At 50.2% G+C, this 24246-nt stretch overlaps 1 protein-coding gene across 3 annotated transcripts in view; it reads right to left on the reverse strand.

The window, feature by feature from the left end:
- LOC138295999 (zinc finger protein PLAGL1-like) overlaps window positions 1-24246 on the reverse strand; it is a 318202-nt gene that overhangs the window by 114364 nt on the left and 179592 nt on the right. The window contains exon 1 of one of the 3 annotated variants that reach the window (XM_069234700.1): window positions 7743-7876. The exons of 1 other annotated variant lie outside the window; for it this stretch is intronic. Coding sequence is in view for 1 of the 2 variants with exons in the window: in XM_069234702.1 (XP_069090803.1) it covers window positions 7743-7844 (102 nt within the window). In the remaining variant the exon portion in view is untranslated. Of the gene's footprint in view, window positions 1-7742; window positions 7890-24246 lie in introns of those variants that run through there. One more of the 3 variants, XM_069234702.1, reaches the window with a different exon arrangement.

A 24246-nucleotide genomic window follows, 5' to 3' on the forward strand; every position in this document is an offset into this window, starting at 1 on the left:
CCTTTCAGCTCAATTTGATCCAGGGCATCCTTCTGGGTCAGTTTCAGTAAAGGCTTTGCTAGAGTCGAGAAGTTGGGAATCCACTGGCGACAGTAGCCCACCATTCCCAAAAACTTCCTCACCTCCCTCCTCGTCTTGGGTGGACTCATTTGAAGTACGCTTGTAATTCTTTCCTTCATTATTCTCCGTGACCCTTTCTCTATTTGGTGACCCAAGTATTTCACTTTCTTCTGACAGAACTGTAATTTGGAAGGAGACACCTTGTGTCCATTCCTTCCCAAATGGTTCAACAGAGCAATGGTATCGGCTGTGCAGCCACTTTCTGTCTTTGATGCAACCAGTAAGTCATCAATGTACTGTACTAGGGTTGACTCGAATGGCAATTCTAATGCTTCCAGGTCTTTCTTTAGGATCTGATTGAAGATTGACGGTGACTCAGAAAACCCTTGAGGAATTCGACACCAACTGTACACTCTGTCTAAGAATTTGAAACAAAAGAGAAATAGGCTGTCCTCATGAAGAGGCACCGAGAAGAACGCTTGTGACAAGTCGATGACTGAGAACCACTCGGCATCGCAAGGAATTTGAAACATTATCACAGCTGGATTTGGTACGACAGGGCAACACTTGACTATGATGTCATTTATTTTCCTCAAGTCCTGCACAAGTCGAACCTTTCCACTTGGCTTTATTAGTCCCATTATTGGTGAATTACATGGACTGCTTAACACTTCTTTCAGTACCCCCTGTTTTACAAATTCGTCAATAAGTTGAGCAACTTTCATGAGGGTGTCTTATGCCATGTGGTATTGTGGGGTCTGGGGAAAGATTGCATTGGGCTTTACAGTCACTTTCACTGGTTCCACTCCTTTCATCAATCCCACCTCTTTCCCTGTCATGTCCCACACTTCCTTTCCGACTGTCTCCCGTAATTCGGCTGGAATATCTTCTTCAGTTATCATCGGGAAAAGACAAATCAGAGGATACTCTTCATCTACAGTTTTCCATCTCGTCCCCCTCTACACTGTCCTCTTCTTCCCCATCACTGCTCGTCTGTATTGTTATTCCTTCGTTCGAACACATGATCGAACAACCCAATTTGCACAATAGGTCTCTCCCTAACAGTGCTATCGGGCTTGAGTCACATACCACAAACTGATGTACCCCTTGATAGTTACCGATGCTGACTGGTACCGGATCTGTAATTGGGTTCGTCAGGTGCCTGTTTGCTACTCCCACCACTTGAACTGTCCTCCCTGAGAGTGGCAAATTTGGTACTTCACTACTCTTAACAGTTGAACGTGTGGCTCCCGTGTCAACCAAGAATGAGACACGATGACCCATTACTTTTCCCTCTACGTACGGACCCCTTTGATCAACTTCCAAGGATGCTGCAAGCACACAATCTCCTTCTTCTTCTGAACTTTCACTCTCCCATACATTGTTTATTCCACTCTCACTGTGTAATGGGAACTGTTGTACGGTGCCATTTGTACTCATTACCTGACCCGAGACCTGTGGAGGAACCATCACTTGCTACTGACTCATTGGTGCCAAGGGTATTTGCATTTGCTGATTAGGTACCACAGGTAACTGCTGTTGCATTGGCTGCATTTGCGTCATCTGCATACGGGGCATCTGCATCTGCTGCGGCTGCATAGGTTGCAATCCCTGCAACTGATTTATGGTCTGAAAATTTGGGCTTGGACCTCTCATTTTCGGTCCCCTCATTGTCTGAAATGCATTGACATCATTGTTTTGCTGACCAACACCTGCACCTGCACCTGCACCTTCCTGCACCACCATCGGGCACTCGCGTTTCCAATGACCGACGATTCCGCACACGTGACATGGCATCACCTTCTTCATTGCCTGCACACCAGTCACAACAGTGTTCAAATCCGGACCATTATTCACAAAACCTCCTCTGCCTCTGCCTATGGCCTGTGTCTGAAACGCCATGTTTCCCTGCATATGCGGCTGCTGTTGCGGCACCTGCTGTTGGAACCCTTGCATCCCTTGCAAACCTTGCAAACCTGTCTGAGCTGCTTTAAGCTGCATCATCATCACCTTCTCTTTCAACCTCTTCTGCTTCACTTCAATTTCGTCGCTACAGTATTTCGCATAATTCAACACCTCATCAATCGGTTTCGACTGCCAACAAATCAAATGCGACTTTATCATCTGACTTATCTCCGGTCTCAGCCCTTCCACAAATCTGAACACAAAATGAAGCATGTCCTTCGCCTCTATTGTTTCCGTGCCACTGTAATTCTTGAACGCCTTCAACAACCTCTCATAGTAACTATGAATCGATTCTTTAGTCTCTTGGGCAGTTCGATCGATCTTCTGCCAATCCACATTTTTCGCGGGTACCTTCGTCTTCAAATGCTCAATCACCTTATAGTACAAGCTCATCACCATAGGTGATGGTGCACCCGTCTCCCTGTCTCTCTCTGGTTCACTTGTCGGCCAACCTACCGCTCTTTTGCAATCCTCCCACAAATCTGCTGGAACCACAATCTCAAAGAGAGTATTCAGGTCTTCCCAGAGACATTTTGCAAGCTTCACAAACCTATCAGTCTGCTGATACCATTCAATCGGTTTCTCTCTCAGTTTGGGAAAATCGTCCGTAAAAGACTGAATGTCACTTCTGTGCCATGGTACATGTATTAATTTTCTCCCTGCTGTTTCCCTCATTGGTAACATGGTTACTGCCTCGCTACTCTGTGGTCTTTTCTCATTGTGCTCTGTAGCACTGTCCCTCCTCTTTTCCTTTCTCTTTACCCACCTGCTTTCCCACTTGTCTAGACACCTCCACACTTGGGCACTCTGCAGCAATTCTCTAAGGTGTGCCTTCATGCCTGCTGACCTCATGTGTTCAAAATCTGTGGTCCCAAAATCCAACCTGTAACTTCTGCTCAAGTGTTTCATCTTGTCTATGTCAACCCCGTTTCTGTCAGCTGCTTCCTGCAAGCTCTTATGTACCTTGTTCACTTCCTTCGTAATCCTGGGACATAGATACCTCAGCTCTTCTTCCGTGTAGGACTCTAACCTATTCACACCCATAGTCCCTTCCACCAATTCTTGTGCTTCCATGTTCAACCTGACCCTATTCATATAGTCTTCTCCTTTCCCACTGGCTGAACTTTGTGTGGAATTTAAACTGTTGAACCACTGTGTCAGCTGTTGCGCATTCAACCCCATAAGTGTAGCATTTACATCGACTGCCATTGATGGTTGTGGCAACTTTTCAGTATTCGATGTTAGAGGTATTATCAGTGGGGGGCTCGACCTCACCAGTGTTGACTGAGCACATATGGGACTAAACTCCATCAAGGACCCAGATCCAGTTGGCTGAGCCGCTATCGGAGTTATCCCTGGAGTGTTCTCTATGCACCTCCTTTCTGTCCCATTCTGCAGTATTGATCCCTGACCGCTCATACCTAGGTTAGGCTGACTATACAAAGGTACCGGTGGACCTACAGTAATGGGTAGTGATATCGCGTCTGGGTTCTGTCCATTTCCCATGTTCTGAGGCATGTTCATTCCCACACCATGGGTCATCATTGCCGGCATGCCCATCTGACTCCCCGTCATCTGAGCATGTGCGTTTCCTCCCTGCATCTGCTTTTGAGGCATCAAAAACTGAGTTGATTCAGCTTGTGTCAATGTCTGGTTGTGACCATTCTGTCCTCCCCTTACGGTTGGATCTATAATCATTCCTGCACTGTTGTCACTGCTGTAGTACCCTGGCATCTGTGGCTGATAATTTTCTGCTGGTTTCAGCATGGGCACATCTGGATATATTCCCCTAAACTGCGGTATCTGTGGGGTAAACAATAAACTCGGGTCCTTAGAGTCCGATGACGCTCCTGAACTCTGGGTTTCACTGTTCTGTACCGGTGCCGGAGGGGCAGAACTGGTACTTGGACCTTGTCCATTCTCCGCATAAGGTGGTGGACGGTCGTTCAGCAATTGCATTATTAACTCCTCATCTTCTAACTCCTCTTCTCTTCTCAACTTTTCCTCATCCTCTCTATCCTTGGAACACTTCCTGTCTGTCTTACAGGTAGCTTTCTTACCTATCTCCTCTTCTTCCTTAGTAATTGCGGGAAACAATTTTATCCCCTGCAATACATCTGACCTCCACACCTTTTGTGCATTATCCCACCTAGCATCCGCTAGTGTCTTTTCTACCTTTCTCATCCTGGTCTCAAACTTCTTCTGCTGTTGCTGTCTGGCCATTAGTTCCCAAATCGCTAGAGCATCAAACTGGGCTGGCCTTGGAGGCACCTTCATGTCGTACATCGTGAATCTCAAATTCTCTAGGATCCTTATATTGAATGTCCCATGTATCGGGAACGCTACGCTCCCATGTTTCTCTGTCAACTTGTGCCATTGCTTTAGCCAAAGACACGGAGCTACCCCCTTCTCTTCCATTACAATGTAAGCTGGTGTGCCCTCGGGTGGCGTCTCCTCTCCTACGCTCGCTTTAATGTAAGACTCCCCCTTCATCGCACTCCTGAATGCTTTAAAGAATTTCATTTTCTCGTCTTTTATTTCACAAAGTTTGTAATCAATAGGTGACTTTAATTCCCGAAATACTCTTCGCTTGCCTTTCCCCTTCCAATCGAGCCCCACGGACTGCGTCCAATCCGTGCGCGACCCTTCTCTGCAACCAACCTATCCCAGCGCGGCTCCTAGTGACGTCACACTCACACACACTGCGGCTGACAAAGCCTCGCGGCTAGTCCTCCTTCACTCACCTCCTCCCGTAACAACTTTTTGCATGTATCGCGAGCTACCAAAAATAAAACAGATCTGTCGGTTTACTACAGGAAGGGTAACACAGTCGCTTCAGGACCTTAGGGACCTTTCACTAGCCTCGGCCGCTATTCCGTCTTTCTCGGTCCCCACGTTCGCAAGCAAATCTGACCCGCAGACCTACTCTCAACTTGTCAATGATCTATTCTAGTGCACTTAGAATCTTGTCAAAGCCCGAAGTCGAAGTTTCTTTCACTCCCTAACACACGTGCCGACTTGTTGACCACGCCCGATCAACCTACTAAACCGCCCAGACCACAACATAGATCAACATACTCCGGAGTCTCTTGACCTCGCAGGGCCCGTCTCAACAACAACAACCACGTGGACCTTTTTATGCACAAAGCGCCACACGCACATGAAGTTCGACGACTTCCCTACTCTCACACTCGGAGCCGCACCTCCGCTATCTCTATGAAGTTCGACGACTTCACTACTTCTACACTCGGAGTCGCACCTCCGCTATCCTTAAAAAAGAAAAAAAATCCTCGCAACCTTCTCACACAATCTGCGGCAATAAGCTGTGCAAGCGCAAAACCCTAACTTCACTCATACCATCACTAGTACCGCCAACGCTGTTTCCACACCTCCGTTCTCTCCATTCGCAAGCTCCGAGATCCCGGGAAAGTCGCGGTGGACCTAGCCCATCATCCTTTTGTCAATCGTTTTACCCAAGAAAAATTTAATTCAACTTCTCGAGTGGGGTCTCAAAATGCGTAACCGTTAATTCAACACCATGTACTCTAAGAGTACAGGGTCCCAAAAGACGAAACCATCCTCTGCTACCATCTACTGATAGAGCGGTCCGTACTAATAATTTTACCTAGTTTCGGACGCTCTTTAGGCCGATGAATCTTTTGACTAAGTGGGAACTCTCTGTACTCTTAATCGATCAATTGCGTCAAATCAATAATCAATAACGAACATAAGCAATACCTTGATCAACATAACACTTAACAATTAATCCAGAATACATTTCGGCGAACCCTGACCTTTCAGTCAGGAATAACCACACCAGTTTATTCAAAGTTAGTGAATTTTATTTCCCTATATTAACAAAGCTAGCACAATATAAATGTGTCTCAACACCAAATGATAAACGTAGATGAACATTAATAGCTGTCCATAGCGGCGAAACAGGTGCAATCTATGTAGCATTTGAATCACAAGGCATTCGATAATAGCAATGCAAATCACTAATACGATAATCTGTAATGAACTAATTGCATACATTTAGTCAGCATAACAAGATCTCAAATTGCATCGTGCGACATATGGAATCCTCACCTAACCTCAAATTAGCATCGGCATGTGGGGCTTCATGCGAAAACAATTTAGCAACATTAATTTAGAAAAACTCCTAACTAGGGCTCTTATCAAAATCAGCAGTTGGTTACCTAAAGGAAACACAATGCAATTTTACAATTTCCTTTCATATTTACCAATTACGATCAGCAATCAAGGAAGTCTTCGTCTCACAGGTACCGTTCTTCGGTCAGCATGGGTACCGTTTCGATCAGCATGGGACGGGGCAAAGGGGCAGGGGTGGACGGGGCAGTTGCCTCACGGCGGCAAAGTAAAACTACTACTTCATGCAAAGGGATCAAATCAAAGTTAAAGTCTCTAGGGCCAGAATCATTAAAGTCTCTTTCTCTCGATTAGAGAAAGCATCAAAGTCTCTCAAAATGGCGTCGCATCGAAGTGGGCCATAATAGCTACGAAGTCTGCAAAATGGCGTAGTGTCCGGGTAATGGCCAATGATAGCGCAATGGCTATAAGGCAATCATAGCGCGTAATGGCTTCCTTCTTCTCGTGCACCTGCTTTTTATAGACAACAGTTCAAATCCAGTAGGGTCTTCCATTGGAGGGTTCATAGGTTAGCTTCAAATTGTCCAATCAAAAACGACAGCTCTCAAGCTTTTACTTAAGCATACATTATCCTTGGAGATGGGTACGCAAGTTGCAACATTTTATGCCAATTAACTCACTTTCAGAGCTTCCATTGTCCGCACCTGCAGATCGACCTTGGAGTAAAGAGAAAATATGCCAGGCTGGCACGAAACCTTACGATAAGCATGTGAACGATCTCAGTGGAAAAGTACAGCTTCAAGCAAAAATACACGTTTAATAGCACAGTGGAAAAATACGAGCATCTAAACCGCGAGACCAGGCAACTAGGCCAAAGCCTCCGCTAAAGTAATGCTAAGCTAAAACATTTCAAGCAAGCAAATCATAGCACACGTTTATAATTATGTCGGATTAGTGCAATTCTAATACACCACGTTATATAAAGCACGCTTATAAATGTTGGCAAACTACTCTGAGGGCACATTTTGTCTCCGTACAGTCTTTATTAGTTCGGTTAAAGTCACACATGATTATTTCACACTACGTTTATGCGTTAATAAATCAAAACCTTCATTTTCTGCTTCATCAACAGTGCTTCGACTACATTTATAAATTCCTCTGGGTAACGAAATAATAGAATAACATCACAAAAATACTCCAAGCATACCAAGTCGAAAGCTTTTTGTCCACCAGACAGAATTGTTTATAACGGATGAACTGGGGCATTCGCAATATCTATTCACTCAAGCAATTCAGGGATACTTTTGGCAATCTTTCGACCTTTGACGAAATCATGGTGATCTGCATGTATTATGATGGTCAACATATCTTGTAATCTTTTGACGCTAATTTTTGTATACATTTTGTATTTTTTTTTAAAGATAGTAAAATGTATGTGAGATTCCAGTTCTATGATACTCACATTCTTCTCTTGGTCCCAGACTCTCTGCCCTATTCTGGCACACACTGATTGTAAACAAGAAATTAATAAAGCAGAGAATAAGGTAACATGTTACACTTCAACATATACCGGATACCACATGGAAATGACTTGACAGTCAACTTACCGTGATTATTACTGCTCGTATCTCCAATACACGTAAAGTGAGGTAGAGTAAATCGAGCACGGCTGGGAATGATCTTGTCTTTAACGCTAATGAGCAGGCCATGCAGTTCACATCCCCTCTGGAGGCTTTTTCCACAGTCTTCACACCCTGTAAATCAAGACAACTGTCAGCATTCATTAGACGGAATACCCGTGTTGATGGTCATTGTACACAAATTGGCAGATTACGAAATTACTTGGCAAAAAGAAACGTTTGAGACGAAAGGGAAATTCGATTCTGTTCACAGACCAACTGGATTACAATCTGTAGACATCAACACCATCGTGGGGGCAGTGCCAGAAAATAATGCCCTTCATGTTTGCAACACTTAAAGACCAGATTGCCAATGCTTATGTAACTGATTTGCCGACCTGCCACTTTAATCACCGTTCAGTGAGTAATGTAGTAAGCCAGAAACAAACGAGGGGCTGTAACACATGTGGAGTTGATGGGTGGACAAGAGTAAAAAATGCAAAACATGGGGAAAGGGCACCCACTAGTGACTTCTTTACTCCGGCAATCTACACTATCTAATTTTGGAAATAGATTACCAAGCAGAGAAAGCCAAGGCGAGGTAATGTTGTAGTCCAAGTGTTACTAGCTAAATTACAAGATCAGTGCCTTGTTATCTATTTAGGAAACAGGCGTCTGTGGTCGGTCTGGATATTTGGGATTAACACATACAGTATACGTGTACAGGAGCTCTGGTGGCTAAACAACAACTACATTTAAGACATAGGGCTGGAAGCAGGAAATCAATTTTTCACTTCGGCTTTAGGCATTATGGGGGTGATTCTAACCCTGGCGGTCGGTGATAAAGCGGCGGCCAACCCGCCAACAGGCCGGCGGTCGAAAAAATGGAATTCTGACCCTGGCGGGAACCGCCAACACAGCCCGCCACATTAACACTCCGACCGCCGCGGCGGTGCAGACAAACAGCGTGGCGGTCACCGCCAACAGGCAGGCGGCAGACAATGTACCGCCCACACTATCACAACTCACCAATCCGCCACCTTTTCCGGGGCGGGAGCCCCGCCGATAAAAACACGGCGGAAACAGACTACGAACGGGAAAACGCGCACCAAAACACACTCCACGAGGAAGGAGGACAGCATGGAACCCGAATTAAACATCCTACCTGCTCTCGTCTACCTTCTCATCTACCACGAGTACGAACTCCGGCGCAGACGACAACGGTGAGTACTGCACCTACGACACACGGGAGGGGGGAGGAGGGAAGCTTATGGCACACACATATGCGACCCCCCCCCCAAACTATGTACACACTAATGCAGAGCAACAATGCACAGTGACACCACCCAAACCCCCCTTAAGAATGCAAAGACAGAAATAAATTGGGACGAAAAATTTATATAAAAAATAGACTCTGATATGGAGCGGTCAACTACGCAAAATATCCATAACAAAATGATACTATATACACTGCCATGGAGAACCGAGGCAATTAGTCCTGTACATGAAAGTTAAATGGAACAGTCCGTGGGCTACAGTGTAGCGACACAAGGGCAAAGCCCACACAGGAGACCTGAGTCCTTTGGAGAGAACACTGCAGGGGCATCTGATGAAAAAATTACAGGCACCTCAGGGGGAAGGGAAGGGGGAGGCACCACAGCCACATGAGTCCACGACGCCAGATCCACGAAGGGGCCACCATGCCCATTGATGTATCCTGGGGAGTGCAAAGCCACAGTCTCTCAAGTCTCTACAGTGGGTGGGTTGCCCACTTCACCATCCTGGGGAGTGCAAAGCCACAGTCTCTCAAGTCTCTCCAGTGGGTGGGTTGCCCACTTCACCATCCTGGGGAGTGCAAAGCCACAGTCTCTCAAGTCTCTACAGTGGGTGGGTTGCCCACTTCACCATCCTGGGGAGTGCAAAGCCACAGTCTCTCAAGTCTCCACAGTGGGTGGGTTGCCCACTTCACCATCCTGGGGAGTGCAAAGCCACAGTCTCTCAAGTCTCTACAGTGGGTGGGTTGCCCACTTCACCATCCTGGGGAGTGCAAAGCCACAGTCCATCTGGTGGATGACAGTGTCCACTGCTCAAGGAGGAGGCATGGTGGGCACAGTGAACCATAAACAGTGCTTGACAGGAAGGGCCCAGCGGAGCGGTGCTTGACAGGAAGGGCCCAGCGGAGCGGTGCTTGAGACGGCGGGGCCCAGCGGAGCGGTGCTTGAGAGGAAGGGCCCAGCGGAGCGGTGCTTGAGACGGCGGGGCCCAGCGGAGCGGTGCTTGAGAGGAAGGGCCCAGCGGAGCGGTGCTTGAGACGGCGGAGCCCAGCGGAGCGGTGCTTGACAGGAAGGGCCCAGCGGAGCGGTGCTTGAGACGGCGGGGCCCAGCGGAGCGGTGCTTGAGATGGCGGGGCCCAGCGGAGCGGTGCTTGAGAGGAAGGGCCCAGCGGAGCGGTGCTTGAGACGGCGGTGCCCAGCGGAGCGGTGCTTGAGAGGAAGGGCCCAGCGGAGCGGTGCTTGAGACGGCGGGGCCCAGCGGAGCGGGGCTTGAGACGGCGGGGCCCAGCGGAGCGGTGCTTGAGAGGAAGGGCCCAGCGGAGCGGTGCTTGAGACGGCGGGGCCCAGCGGAGCGGTGCTTGACAGGAAGGGCCCAGCGGAGCGGTGCTTGAGACGGCGGGGCCCAGCGGAGCGGTGCTTGACAGGAAGGGCCCAGCGGAGCGGTGCTTGAGACGGCGGGGCCCAGCGGAGCGGTGCTTGAGAGGAAGGGCCCAGCGGAGCGGTGCTTGAGACGGCGGGGTCCAGCGGAGCGGTGCTTGAGACGGCGGGGCCCAGCGGAGCGGTGCTTGAGAGGAAGGGCCCAGCGGAGTGGTGCTTGAGACGGCGGGGCCCAGCGGAGCGGTGCTTGAGACGGCGGGGCCCAGCGGAGCGTTGCTTGAGAGGAAGGGCCCAGCGGAGCGGTGCTTGAGACGGCGGGGCCCAGCGGAGCGGTGCTTGACAGGAAGGGCCCAGCGGAGCGGTGCTTGACAGGAAGGGCCCAGCGGAGCGGTGCTTGAGACGGCGGGGCCCAGCGGAGCGGTGCTTGACAGGAAGGGCCCAGCGGAGCGGTGCTTGAGACGGCGGGGCCCAGCGGAGCGGTGCTTGAGACGGCGGGGCCCAGCGGAGCGGTGCTCTTCTGCACGGCGGGGCCCTGTTCAGCGGTGCTCTTCTGCACGGCGGGGCCCTGTTCAGCGGTGCCTATCTTCACGGCGGGCCCTGTTCAGCGGTGCTCTTCTGCACGGCGGGGCCCTGTTCAGCGGTGCCTATCTTCACGGCGGGCCCTGTTCAGCGGTGCTCGTCTGCACGGCGGGGCCCTGTTCAGCGGTGCCTATCTTCACGGCGGGCCCTGTTCAGCGGTGCTCTTCTGCACGGCGGGGCCCTGTTCAGCGGTGCCTATCTTCACGGCGGGGTCCTGTTCAGCGGTGCTCATCTGCACAGCGGGGCCCTGTTCAGCGGTGCCTATCTTCACGGCGGGCCCTGTTCAGCGGTGCTCTTCTGCACGGCGGGCCCTGTTCAGCGGTGCTCTTCTCCACGGCGGGCCCTGTTCAGCGGTGCTCTTCTCCACGGCGGGCCCTGTTCAGCGGTGCCTATCTTCACGGCGGGCCCTGTTCAGCGGTGCTCTTCTCCACGGCGGGCCCTGTTCAGCGGTGCCTATCTTCACGGCGGGCCCTGTTCAGCGGTGCTCTTCTCCACGGCGGGCCCTGTTCAGCGGTGCTCTTCTCCACGGCGGGCCCTGTTCAGCGGTGCCTATCTTCACGGCGGGCCCTGTTCAGCGGTGCTCTTCTCCACGGCGGGCCCTGTTCAGCGGTGCCTATCTTCACGGCGGGCCCTGTTCAGCGGTGCTCTTCTCCACGGCGGGCCCTGTTCAGCGGTGCCTATCTTCACGGCGGGCCCTGTTCAGCGGTGCTCTTCTCCACGGCGGGCCCTGTTCAGCGGTGCTCTTCTCCACGTCGGGCCCTGTTCAGCGGTGCCTATCTTCACGGCGGGCCCTGTTCAGCGGTGCTCTTCTCCACGGCGGGCCCTGTTCAGCGGTGCACATCCAGTAGGTCAAGGGAGCCAGACCTGGCCTGGACTCCCTGCTCAGTCGCCCTCCGACCGTGATGCTTCTGGACCCTTCGGGGACGGAGTCCTGGGCCCTTTGGTGTCCTCCTTTCCAGCTGGGATGTGGCATGTGGGGCCCACCTGCTCCGCGCTCCTGCTGCCTGACTTCTCCGCCCTGCTGCCCTTACGCTCCTTAGATGGGGCTCTCGGGCCCTTGCCTCCCCTAGATGATGTGGCTGGTGAAGTGGGCGAAGTTTGCTCCTTGGGGGCAGCCGTGTCAGTCCTCGCACGGCGGCCCTTGTGTTTCCTGGTCCTCTTGCCGGGGGGGGGGCTGGATGTGTCCTTGCTGCTGATGGAGGTGTCACTGCTGGCAAAGGGTGGACTCCAGAACCCATGCACAACAGTGACACCCGAAGCTGGGCTGGTGGTGGCTGTGGTGCTCTTGGGACTCTTTGCAGATGGAGGGGGTAGGTCATCGGAGGGAAAGAGGTCAAGATTAGCCAGGAAAACTTTTTTAGGGCCAAGGTAAAGGGTAGGAGAAGTGGTGATGGGAGTGGAGGAAGAGGATGTGGTTGTAGGAGAGTCAGGTGTGCTGTCATTGGGTGAAGGTGCTGGTGCTGTAGGCTGTCGTGAGGTGGATGGCTGTTGGGTGGGTGGCTGCCTGCGTTTGTGTGTCTTGGAAGAGGGGGTGACAGACACAGTGGGAGAGGACACAGGGGACGTGTAAATGGCAGTGGGGGTGGTGACTGCATGCGTGCGGACTGTACAGGAGGGTGTGGTGGTGATGGAAGCACTGGCTGATGTTGGTGTGCATGCAGGTGTGAGTGTAGACGTCACAGGGAGGGAGGAGGGAGACGAGGAGGAGGGGGACACAGGGGTGGCAGTGACTGTTGGAATGTCTGCATCTGGGTGTTGCTTGGGTGAGTGTTTGTGGGATCTGTGGTGCTTGTGTCTGGATGAGCTGCCCTTGGGTGTTGAGGTGTGTGCAGGCTGGTCAGATGGTGTGGATGGGATAGGCTGAGGAACAGGAGACAGAGACAGGCTGGAGGCAGTCAGAAGAGGGAGGCTGGAAACAGGGACAATGGCTGCCGTCAGTGCTGAGGCCAGAGCAGTGAACGATCGTTGATGGGCAGCCTGACCCGAATGAATGCCCTCCAGGTAGGCATTGCTCCGATGCACCTCCCTTTCTACCCCCTGGATGGCATTCAAAAGGGTAGTCTGCCCAACAATGAGCGTCCTCACAAGGTCAATGAGCTCCGCACTGAGGGCAGCAGGGGTGACAGGGGCAGGGGCTGAGGTGCCTGGGGCGAAGGAGACGCCCGCCTTCCTGGGCGAGCGGGGACGGAGCGTAGGCTGAGGGGCTGCACGGAGGGCGGGGCTGGTGCGCTGGGTGGCGGCTGTACCTGTAGAGACGGGGGTCCCGGATGTTTCCGCCACTGATAGGGAGCACCCATCCGAGGACGTGTCTGTGTCGCTGCTCTCACCACCGGTCCCCGTTGTGGTGCTCCTCTCGCCCTCCGGATCACTGGTGCCCTCGGTGTCTGTTCCTGGGCCCACCGGGGCCTTGTGACTTGCAGCACCCTCGTGCTCCGATGCCAAATCTCCTCCGCCTGATGATGCTAATGCACACATGCACAAGAAGATGAAGAAGAAGGGGGGGGAGAAAAAAGAAGACCAGGTTGAGTGCATGCAATGTCAACACCGTTGGCGGAGAGGACAGACACAGGAGCCTCATGCACTAAGCCGCGCATTCGGGGTACACTACTCAGTACTTCTGACTAAGACAACAGGTCAAGAGAGGACAAACGCGCAGATGTGTGAGGCTGGACCATCAATAGCTGTACTTGTCACCCTACAGAGGTGGGGGCCGGGAGCACAGGCCCATGCCTAAGGGAGAGGACTACACTACAGAAAGCGCCCTGGCCTAATGTCACCCACAACCCTCCTCCCCCACCCAGACGCCTCCACTGCGCAGAAAGATAGCAGAATGTGCTGATACTCACCGCCTTGTGTCTGCTGTGATGCTCTCAAGCGCCCATCCAAATCAGGGTAGGCCACCGCCAGGATCCGGGACATCAGGGGGGTCAGGGTACGACTGGCACCCCTCCTAGGTTGGGAGGCCATCCCCAGCAGTGACTCGGCGGTCTTCCTGGTTCCGCGGCGGATGTCCTCCCACCTCTTGCGGCAGTGGGTGCCCCGTCTGACGTGGACCCCCAGGGCCCGGACTTCCTTGGCGATGGCACGCCAAATCTCGACTTTCTGATGGGCGCTGACCTATGTGACATGTACAGGGTGGGAAGGAAACATTCATCAACTTACTGCATGTTAGATGTGATTGGCCCCCCCTCCCCAACCTTGCCATATGGCACATGCTCTCATCTGTCGTGCGTTGCACTCCTCATTCGCCCCCCACCCCACCAACTTACATCCACCCCACTCCACACAGGCATCGCCCATTCCATGTGCACCCGGTGTACTTACCTGTTGGTCTGGAGGACCGTAGAGTAACGCATACTAAGGGAGGACCCCATCCACGAGCTTCTCCAACTCTTCAGACGTGAAGGCAGGGGCCCTTTCCCCAGTCGCAGCAGCCATTGTCACTTCCAGACCGAGGTCACAGCAGCACTTGCAGTATAGGTCCTCTCCTGTGGATGATCAGGTCTCGAGTGATTAGGCAGATAGAAAATGGCGGTCACGCCCGCGGCGGTGCGTACCGCGGCGGTGCGTACCGCTACCGCCGGCGCACATCGTCATTGGCTCCTGAAACCCATAGCATTCAATGTTAACCAATGCGGCTCCGTGTAGCGGTCTTCGACCGCCTACCGCCACGGTGTGCTCCGCCTGCGCATTGACCTCACATCCCATTGTCCCACTTCACAGGTCAGGCAGCCGCCATTTCAAGGGCCCACATGGCATAATTTCTACTGCGACACGCAGGCCTAGGCCTTGCATTGCCACACATACACGCCTTTCAAAACATAGATAACCGTGTGCTATGCAAGCTGTGGTGAACGTACCAGTGATTGGCTTGACTCTGTGCTCCATGTTGTCATTCCTAGGCACCGTCCGCTGGGACTTGCGAGGAGAAGGATGAATCCTCGCGTGTACCGACCGCTGGTGGACCTGTCGACAATGGAAGAACGCCACATCATACTACGATACCGACTTGACCGTGCCACTATCCATGAACTGTGTGCCCAGCTGGAGCCAGCCCTGATGTCCCCCATCCGCCAACTCACAGGAATTCCCCCTCTGGTGCAGGTTCTGTCAGCCCTCCATTTTCTTGCAAGTGGCTCATTCCAGACAACAGTGGCCATGTCATCTGGAATGTCTCAGCCTATGTTTTCCAAAGTTTTGTCTAGAGTGTTGTCTGCCCTGACGAAACACATGCGGAGTTACATTATATTCCCTGAGGAGGTTGATTTGGCCACTGTGAAGAGTGATTTTTATGCCCTTGGACATATTCCCAACATCATTGGTGCCATTGATGGGACCCATGTAGCCTTAGTCCCCCCAAAAGACGATGAGCAGGTGTACAGAAACAGGAAAAGTTACCATTCTATGAACGTCCAGGTGGTCTGTTTGGCTGACCAGTACATCTCCCATGTGAATGCCATGTTCCCTGGGTCAGTGCATGACGCGTATGTGATGCGTAATAGCAGCATCCCTTATGTGATGGAACAGCTACAGAGACAACGTGTGTGGCTAATAGGTGACTCTGGTTACCCCAACCTGCCTTGGCTATTGACCCCAGTGAGGAATCCCCGGACCAGGGCTGAGGAACGGTACAATGAGGCCCATGGGCGAACTAGGAGGATCATAGAAAGGACCTTTGGGCTCCTGAAGGCCAGATTTAGGCGCCTGCATATGACAGGGGGATCCCTGATGTACTCACCAAAGAAGGTGTGCCAGATCATCATGGCCTGCTGTATGCTTCACAATCTGGCATTGCAACGTCAGGTGCCTTTCCTGCAGGAGGATGGTCCAGATGGTGGTGTTGAAGCAGCTGTGGAGCCTGCGGAGAGTGAAGAGGAGGAAGACTCAGAGGACGACACAGACAACAGGGACAGAGTTATCCAACAGTATTTTCAGTAGCACACAGGTAAGAATCAACCACGCCATTTTACTTTTCCTGCAAGCCTCCTGCTTCTCAACTTTGTCTATGACCCCCCAGTTCTTTTAAACTGATGTTTGATTTTCCCTTCCCTTTTCAGTGCTGTATGACCCACTCCGTGACTACTGCTTGGTTAGACCATGGACTAATGCTTATTGATCTCGGTATGTGTTCAGCACAAAGTTAACAGAACATAATTGATCGGTAATGTGTTATACATTTGTAAATAATACAGCCTGACTCCTGTTTGATTTCAGTGCATTGAGTGATTTATTTTTTGTGCTAGATAATGGTACATGATATAAACACGGTGATGGGTGGGGGTGGAGTAATGGCCATGGCAGAGTCCAGTTCTCAGTCTCACAGGTGCATTGTCCATATGCCTGTGGAAGGATGGAGCAGGGGCAGTTCAAGGTTGGACAGGGTGGCAATGTGGGACAGTGGGATGACTTCAGTGGGTGTCTCATGCTGGCGGGGGTCTTGACATCCTACTCTGTCGATTTTTTTGATCTCAGGCTCCTCTTGCGGGGTGGTTGTTCTTCAGCAGGAGGTGGGGTTCTGGTGGCCTGTCGTTGTGGTGGGGCCTCCTGTCCACTAGCGCCGGCGGAGGTGGTAGGCTGTTCCTGGCTAGTGACAGGGGCCCTGTGTGGTGCCACACGGTCCCGCAACGTGTCTTCTATCCGGTTGAGGGCCTGGACTATGCTCCCCATAGCGGTAGAGATGTTGGTGAGTTGATTGGTGAACCCCATGTAGCGTTCCTCCTGCTGTGCCTGGATCTCCTGGAACCTGGCCAGTACCGTCGCCATCGTCTCTTGGGAGTGGTGGTAGGCTGCCATGATGGTGGTGAGGGCCTCTTGGAGAGTGGGTTCCCTGGGCCTCTCCTCCCCCCCCTGTCGCACAGCAGCTCTCCGAGTTGCCCTGTTTCCCCCGGCCTCTGTCCCCTGGACGGTGTGCCCACTACCACTGCCCCCAGGTCCCTGTTGTTGTTGGGGTGGTGGGTTAGCCTGGGTGCCCTGTAGTGGCAGACACACCGCTGATTGACCTGTCCTAGAGACAGAGGCATGGGCCTGCTGGGTGGGAGCTGTGCTGTTGGTCCCAGAGGGGGTTGGGTCTGCTGTGGCCTGTGTGTGGGGAACCGACTGTCCAGAGGTCCCCGATGGTCCGTGCTGGTCATCAGGTTCCAGGTCGACAGAGCTGCTGTCATCACTGGGGGCCTCTTCCGGGGGGGGATGGACATTTCTGGACCCTCCTGGCCGGTGTGTTGGCGTTCGGGTCCTGCATGGGGTAAGAGAGTATGGTTATTGTTTCTGTGTGTGCTATTGCGTGCCATTGATTGGTGCCCTTGTCCCCCAGTGCTGCCATTCCCTTGGGGGAGGTGTTGTGGGGGTGTTTGGGGGGGGGTATGTGCAGTGGTCATGCTTGGGTGATGGGTGTCCATAGTTTGTGGGGGCATGCAGGGGTTGGTGTTGGGTGGGTTGTGCTGGAGAGACATTCTCAGGGAGGATGTGTGATGGGGGGTTGGGGGTGAGGGTGGGGGTGGGGGTTAGCATGCTGGGGGGGGGGGTGAAGTAGTTGAGATTGTACTTACCAGAGTCCATTCCTCCGTGTACTCCAGCGAGGCCATCAGGATGCAGGATGTTTAGTACTTCTTGCTCCCATGCTGTGAATTCGGGTGGAGTGGGTGGGGGTCCCCCGCCAGTCTTCTGCACTGCGATGTTGTGTCGCGAGACCATCGAGCGCACCTTTCCCCTTAAGTCGTTCCAGCGTTTGCGGATGTCGTCTCGATTTCTGGGATGCTGTCCCACCGCGTTGACCCTGTCCACGATCCGCTGCCATAGCTCTGCCTTCCTGGCTATAGTGGTGTGCTGCACCTGTGAGCCGAAGAGCTGCGGTTCAACTCTTATGATTTCCTCCACCATGACCCGGAGTTCTTGGTCCGAAAAGCGTGGGTGCCTTTGGGGTGCCATGGGGTGGTGTGGATGAGGTGTGGGGTGGTGTATATGGTGATGAGTGTGTTGGTGTGTGGAGCTTTGTGCTTCTATGTGGTGTGTGTGATGGTGTAGTGTGCCTCTGTGTGATGTAGCTCTCTATTCTGTGATGTGTCTCTCTCTCCTTCGTCTCTGATCTTCAGTCGTAGGGGTTTGTGGGTGATGTGGGTGTGTGTTTTATAGTTGTATGGATGTGTGGGAGTGTTGTTGGTATGTGTGTCAGGTGTGTGTATTTCAAATTGCCCAATGTGGCAGTGTTTTGGAGCTGTGTGTGTATTTTGAGCGCAGCGGTGTGTACCGCCAATGGAATACCGCGGTTGAAAGACCGCCGCGTGGATTGGTGGGTCAGAATGGCATGGGCGTGTTTGTGTTGGCGTGGCGGTGGAGGTTTGGTCATCTCCAGTTTTCCGCGGCCCGCTGATGAGGCGGCCTTCCTTGGATGTCGGGTTTTTGGCGGATTCACAGTTGGTGGTCAGAATGACCGTGGCGGTTTACCGCGGCCGCGGCGGTAGTATGGCGGAGTTCTGACCGGCGGTATGGCCCTTTTATCGCCAAGGTCAGAATGACCCCCTATGTCTCAACAGAAGGTGTTCCTTGACTATCATAGCAATTAAAGATGCAACACAATTCTATAGAAAATGCCTGGATTAATAAATGATAATACTTATTATACTGCATGATTTCTTTGATGTCCCTGTCCTTGATTATGGATGGAGGGTGCTCACGCAGACACTGTGGGGGTTATTCTAACTTTGGAGGAGGTGTTAATCCGTCCCAAAAGTGATGGAAAAGTGACGGATTTACCACCAGCCGTATTACGAGTCCATTATATCCTATGGAACTCGTAATACGGCTGGTGGTATATCCGTCACTTTACCGTCACTTTTGGGACGGATTAACACTCCTCCAAAGTTAGAATAACCCCCTGTATTTGCTTTTACAACACATTTTCTCTATAAAAATTCCCGCCAAGGGAAGAATGTGTCAAACCAAGTCTCTGGGTATTAGGCAACTGGACAATGGGGCAATCCATGTTCCAGGACCTTATATAAAGATCCCTGAAACCTCAAGAACCAGAAACTACTGAGAGATCACCAACAGCAAAGCATTTACTTTTTAGGTTTTGATTTTCAGGAGACTGCACGGGTGAGCACTCAAGATTTACTTTAGACCGATGCTGTGGGATATAGTAATTTGGCAGAGATTAGGTGTAAGTGATACACAATAAGTATGCTGGTCAGGACACCTCCTCTCATAACACTGCTCGTAACATTTTATGTCTTTTTAAAACGTAGAAGACTTTAAGCAGAGTTAAGGTTCACAGTAAATGGCTTCAGCTCTATGACTGCAGACAACCTGGCTTTTGCAAAGTAACAGTGGAGCTTGGTCACATTTACATTAGGTACGAATGAAGAACTCTGGCATATCATCAAATCTGGGCAGGTGCATTGACTGCTAAGTGGAAGAGAATTTGAGTTCTTGTGACAAGCATTGTGGCTGTCCTTGAAATTTTAAAAGCAGAATGCAACTCCAAAGTCACTGAACAGTGAAGCACCTACTCTTTTGACTTTGATGTTCAGAAAGTAGTGAAGTTGCACAGTGGAGGTTTATTCCTGGAAAGTGGCGTGGGGGACACTGCTGAGTTGAGCCAGAATATGCATCTCTCACAATTAATATGTTGTCAAAGTAGTGCTATTCTTTTAATAAATGATAAATTAATTACTTAGCATTAATATAATATATAGCATAGCTTCAGAAATTCTATGGCATAATCTCTATCCTCAGACCTGCCAACTCACATGGTGCCACTCAATATCCGCTCCCTTCACACGGTCACCTGATGAAGAGGTGAATTCACATAGTGGAAAGGAAGGCGAGCTGGAGAGCTAGAAGCCCTGACCTGAATGGGTTTCTAGTTTGCCTTTGGAGACTTTGAGCAGCCGATATGCATTAGGTGTTTTGAAAACACCAAAGACACTGGCAACAGCCTTGGCAAGCTTATGTTTTATTATTTTTCTAAGGGAATGGGTGAGGGAAAATAGGTGAAGGGGGAGAAGTTCACAGGACCCGCCCTCTCCTCAAACTGTGTTTTTTCTTTTTAATTGGCAGGTCTATATCCTTAAGTATTACTCTTGCTCTGTAACCAGCAGTGTCTTTTCTAGTACATACCATACTTAGGATACAGGATTAGCATGCGATTCAACAGTCATGTGCACATAAGGTGCAGAAATAGCACATCCATCTGTCACAGAAGAAACCAGATTGGCACACACTTGGCCACTACCTCTGCTGAAGCAGATGTCTTAATTAGAAATTATTAATGAGTGTTTGTGTATTTTGAATAATGACTTATGTAGAAAATGAATAACGTAGAGAAAAATAATGTGCACGTTTGAAATTGTGACCTCGAAGAATGGCGACCAATGTTCACGAAATGTACTAAATGATTATTAATACTTATGAAATATTGAAAATGTATTAGATTAATGTAGTAATATGTCATATTAAGGGTTATGGATTATGTTCTAGCTTATTAATTGTAGGCCTTAAGTTAGCAAGTGTCTTGGCCTAGTTTTGCCAGGCCTCTTGCAGAAGCTGTATTTCTTAGTGTTTAATAAAAATGCTGACAGAGTGAACTGTGAAATGCTCATTGTCTTCCTAAAATGCTTAGCTGAAGCTTGGCATGAGAACCAACTAACAGGAGACAGTGTCCTTAAAATGTATCGAGATGTGTGTAATATGTGCAAGAGGTTCTTTCCCAGGACGCAAACAATGAAGACACTGACTGGTGAAGAAGATGCAACAAATTTGATACCTGACGAGCCAGATGATGAGAACATAGTAAAACAGACCAATCAACAACGTGTGAAGTGTAAATTATTAGAATTCAAAGATTTGGTATAGAATTTTCACTGGACAGAGTAATAATGTACAATTAATTAACCAATTGGGAATTAGGGGATAGTTTGGGTGACTTTGATATAACAACGTGACAGGTGGAAAAAGAGTTCAGATCTTACTCCGTTATGAGATGCGATATTGAGAAGTAGAGATTCGAGTTTCTGTCATTGGGCTCATACTCGGTGACTGAGCGCCTGATGTTTTGCTGATTGACTGATGACCTGAGGACGAAGACTGATTCTGCTTGCTGACTCATATCGTGGATAGGAAGATATGAAAATGTGACTGAATTGAATTTGTGTGCCTTTTCTCTCAAGGTACCAGCTGCGCTGTCTTAAAGTTTTCTTTAGCTAGATGTTTCCAAATTTGTGTTCTAAATTGTTTTTGCATGAAGCCCCACATGCTGATGCTAATCTGGGTTTAGCTGAGGTTATCTACATGACGACTGACAATTTGCAGAGACAAATGGTGGACGATTACCTTGCTGAACTCTATGGATTATGTAGTACTATTGAAATTACTAATGATTTGTACTGATGCTTTAGAAAGCATTGTGATTCAAGCTTTGATTAGGTTATGTTTCTTGCATCTTTTTGGTTAACCAACATTATTATTTGCGTTTGATTTGATCTTGAAATTAATCTACATGATTTTAGCATTGTTAATATAGGCCAAAAACTTACACTAAAAGGTGTGGTTATTCATGGCTGAAAAGTCATGGTGTGTGACAATTACTGACTCCACTGATTATCTAATGATTGATTATTGCGTATTGATTATTGTTTCTGTTCTGGAGTTATGCTAAGAACATCCTGAACGAGTCAAAAGGTTCAACGACCTATACGCGTTCCCTTCTAAGTTTACTTATTAAGGTCCGACGCGCTAACACCTCCATGCAAATGCAGCTTCCTGCATTCCAGAAGCCACCCTTTTCAACCTTTCTTGGACTTGAAGTTTGAACACAAACAGCCCCAAGCTCTCCATTAATGAGTTTGTTTATTCACTCCAGACACACAACAAATTGGTTGCAATGACCGGTGTAAAGAAGAGGTGAGTAAGAGTAGGATATACAGGAGTTCTGTTGTGGCCAGTTAGAGAAAGCCTACCTTAGCTAATATAGCATTCTACCTACTGTAGGCTAGTAAGTCAGTGACAGCCCCAGACTGGACTAGGCTTTCATATCTAGTATACCACAACCACACTCCACATTCAACTCTCACACTTGGTGGAAAGTTAAGTGTCCCAGTTACAAAATCAGAGACAGGCAAGCATAGGGACTTTAGACCACATGATGAATGTGAAACCATGACGAGTAACTTCTAGCCTCTTAACGCCACTTACCCTGAAGCAGTAGTGTTAGACATCTGTGATGGGTGGACTACATGGCTGTTCCACAGATCAAGCAAATGGGCAATCCACACCCTTTGCTGATATCAAAGGGTAGAAAGGTTTTGATCCTGTTTAAATGCTTCTTAAGTGGTTTGACTGATCCAATGGCTGGCTCTTGCTTACAGTACAAGGCCCAATGCCTCTTGTGGTGTGCCACAAATGTGCCAAACAAAATGCCTATAAGATGCAGTCTGTCCAGATAATGAAAAGCAGTTTCTGTGAGGTGTTCATCACTTTACTGCTCTAGGCCCCGAAGGAATACTTCATGATCACAGTGCAAGTCTGACATCATCTTGGAGTTAAAATCCAGTTACTGGCAAAGAACCAGAGTATCAAGGAGAAATTAGTGGTTGCGACTAAGAGGAGTGTTTTGAAAGAAAGACAATTTAATAGACAAGGGTTAACAAGCATTGGAAAACCAATACATCTCCCCTATGTAAGACCTGTTGGCTTTGACAATGTGTTTTGCCATGTTGTACACCAGTGTGGCAGCTGTTCAGCATGGCTAAGGGTTAGTGTTGTGGAATGTCAGAGGGGAGTGGGGGAGTAGAATGTCAAAGAGCGGATTTGTTGGAGTGTCATAGAGTGAAGTGAGGGTATAGAGTGTTTTAAGTTTGAGTAGAGGAGAGTAGAGTTCAGTGGTTCAGCAGCAGAGTGGATTAGGGTGAAATAGGGTGGAGTGGAGTGGGTTGGAATGGATTGACGTAGTGGGATGGGATTGGAGTAGCGTGGGGTGGACCTGACTGGGGTAGAGTGGGGTGGATTGGATTGAAGTACGGTGGATTGAAATGGGGTGAGGTGGATTGGGGTGGATTTGAGTGAGTTGGATTAAATTGGAGTGGGGTGGATTAGAGTGGAGTGGAGTGGATTAGATTGGATTGGGTGGGATGGTTTGGATTGGGGTACTAGGGCTGAGGATTGGATTGGAGTGGGGTGGGGTGGATTAGTTTGGACTGGAGTGGAGTTGAATGGAGGGGGGTGGATTGGACTCACTGAATAGGAGTGGGTAGGTTGGATTGGGATAATGTGGTGGATTGGAGTGAGTGGGGTGGATTAGATTGGAGTGGGGAGGATTGAAATGGTGTGGGGGGATTGGGGTGGTGTGGGATGGATTGGAGTGGGGTGAACTGGGATTAGTGGGGTTGATTGGATTGGGGTGATGTATGTTAGATTGGATTGGTGTGGAATGGAGTGGGGGTGGGAGTGGGGTGCATTGGATTGTAATGGGTTGGATTGGATTGGGGTGAATTGGATTGAAGTGGATTGATTGGGGTGGAGTGGATTTGACTGGAGTGAGGTAGGGTGGATTGGAGTTTGGGTAGGCAGAATGGATTGGAGTGTGGTGGACTGAATTGTGGTGGGATGGACTGGATTGGGTAGAGTGGGGTGGGTTAGAGTAGAGTGGGGTGGACTGGCGGTGGGTGGAGGGGATTGAAATGGGGTGGGATTGACTGGAGTGGTGATTGGGGTGGGGTGGGGTGGATTGGATTAGAGTATATTGCATTGAGGTGAGGTGGATTGGATTGGCGTGGGGTGAATTGGTTTGGCGTGGTGGGGCAGACTTTAGTGGGGTGGACTGTACTGGAGTGGGGTCAATTGGAGTGGGGTGGCACGTGTTACATTGGATTGGGGTGGATTGGAGTGGGGTGGATTGGATTGGACCAGACAGGGAGGGATGGATTGTAGTGGATTCGATTGACGTGGGGTGGATTGGATTGGGGGTTGGGTTGGAGAGTGGTGACTGGAGTGGGGTAGGCTGGATGGATTGGATTAGAGTGTGGTGTGGTGGACTGAACTGGGATAGACTGGGGTGGACTGGAGTAGAGCAGAGTGGATTGGAGTGGGGTGAAGTGGATTGAATTGGGGTGGGGTGGGCTGGATTAAATTGGGGTGGGTGGATTGTATTGGGGTGGATTGGATTGGCACAGGGTGAACTGGATTGGCGTAGTGGGGTGAACTTGGGTGGGATGGAGTGAGGGTAATCGGACTGTGGTGGACTGGATTGGATTAAGTGGGGTGGATTGGAT

This window comes from Pleurodeles waltl, chromosome 5 (genome assembly GCF_031143425.1).
Source record: "Pleurodeles waltl isolate 20211129_DDA chromosome 5, aPleWal1.hap1.20221129, whole genome shotgun sequence".
Classification (NCBI taxonomy): domain Eukaryota; kingdom Metazoa; phylum Chordata; class Amphibia; order Caudata; family Salamandridae; genus Pleurodeles; species Pleurodeles waltl.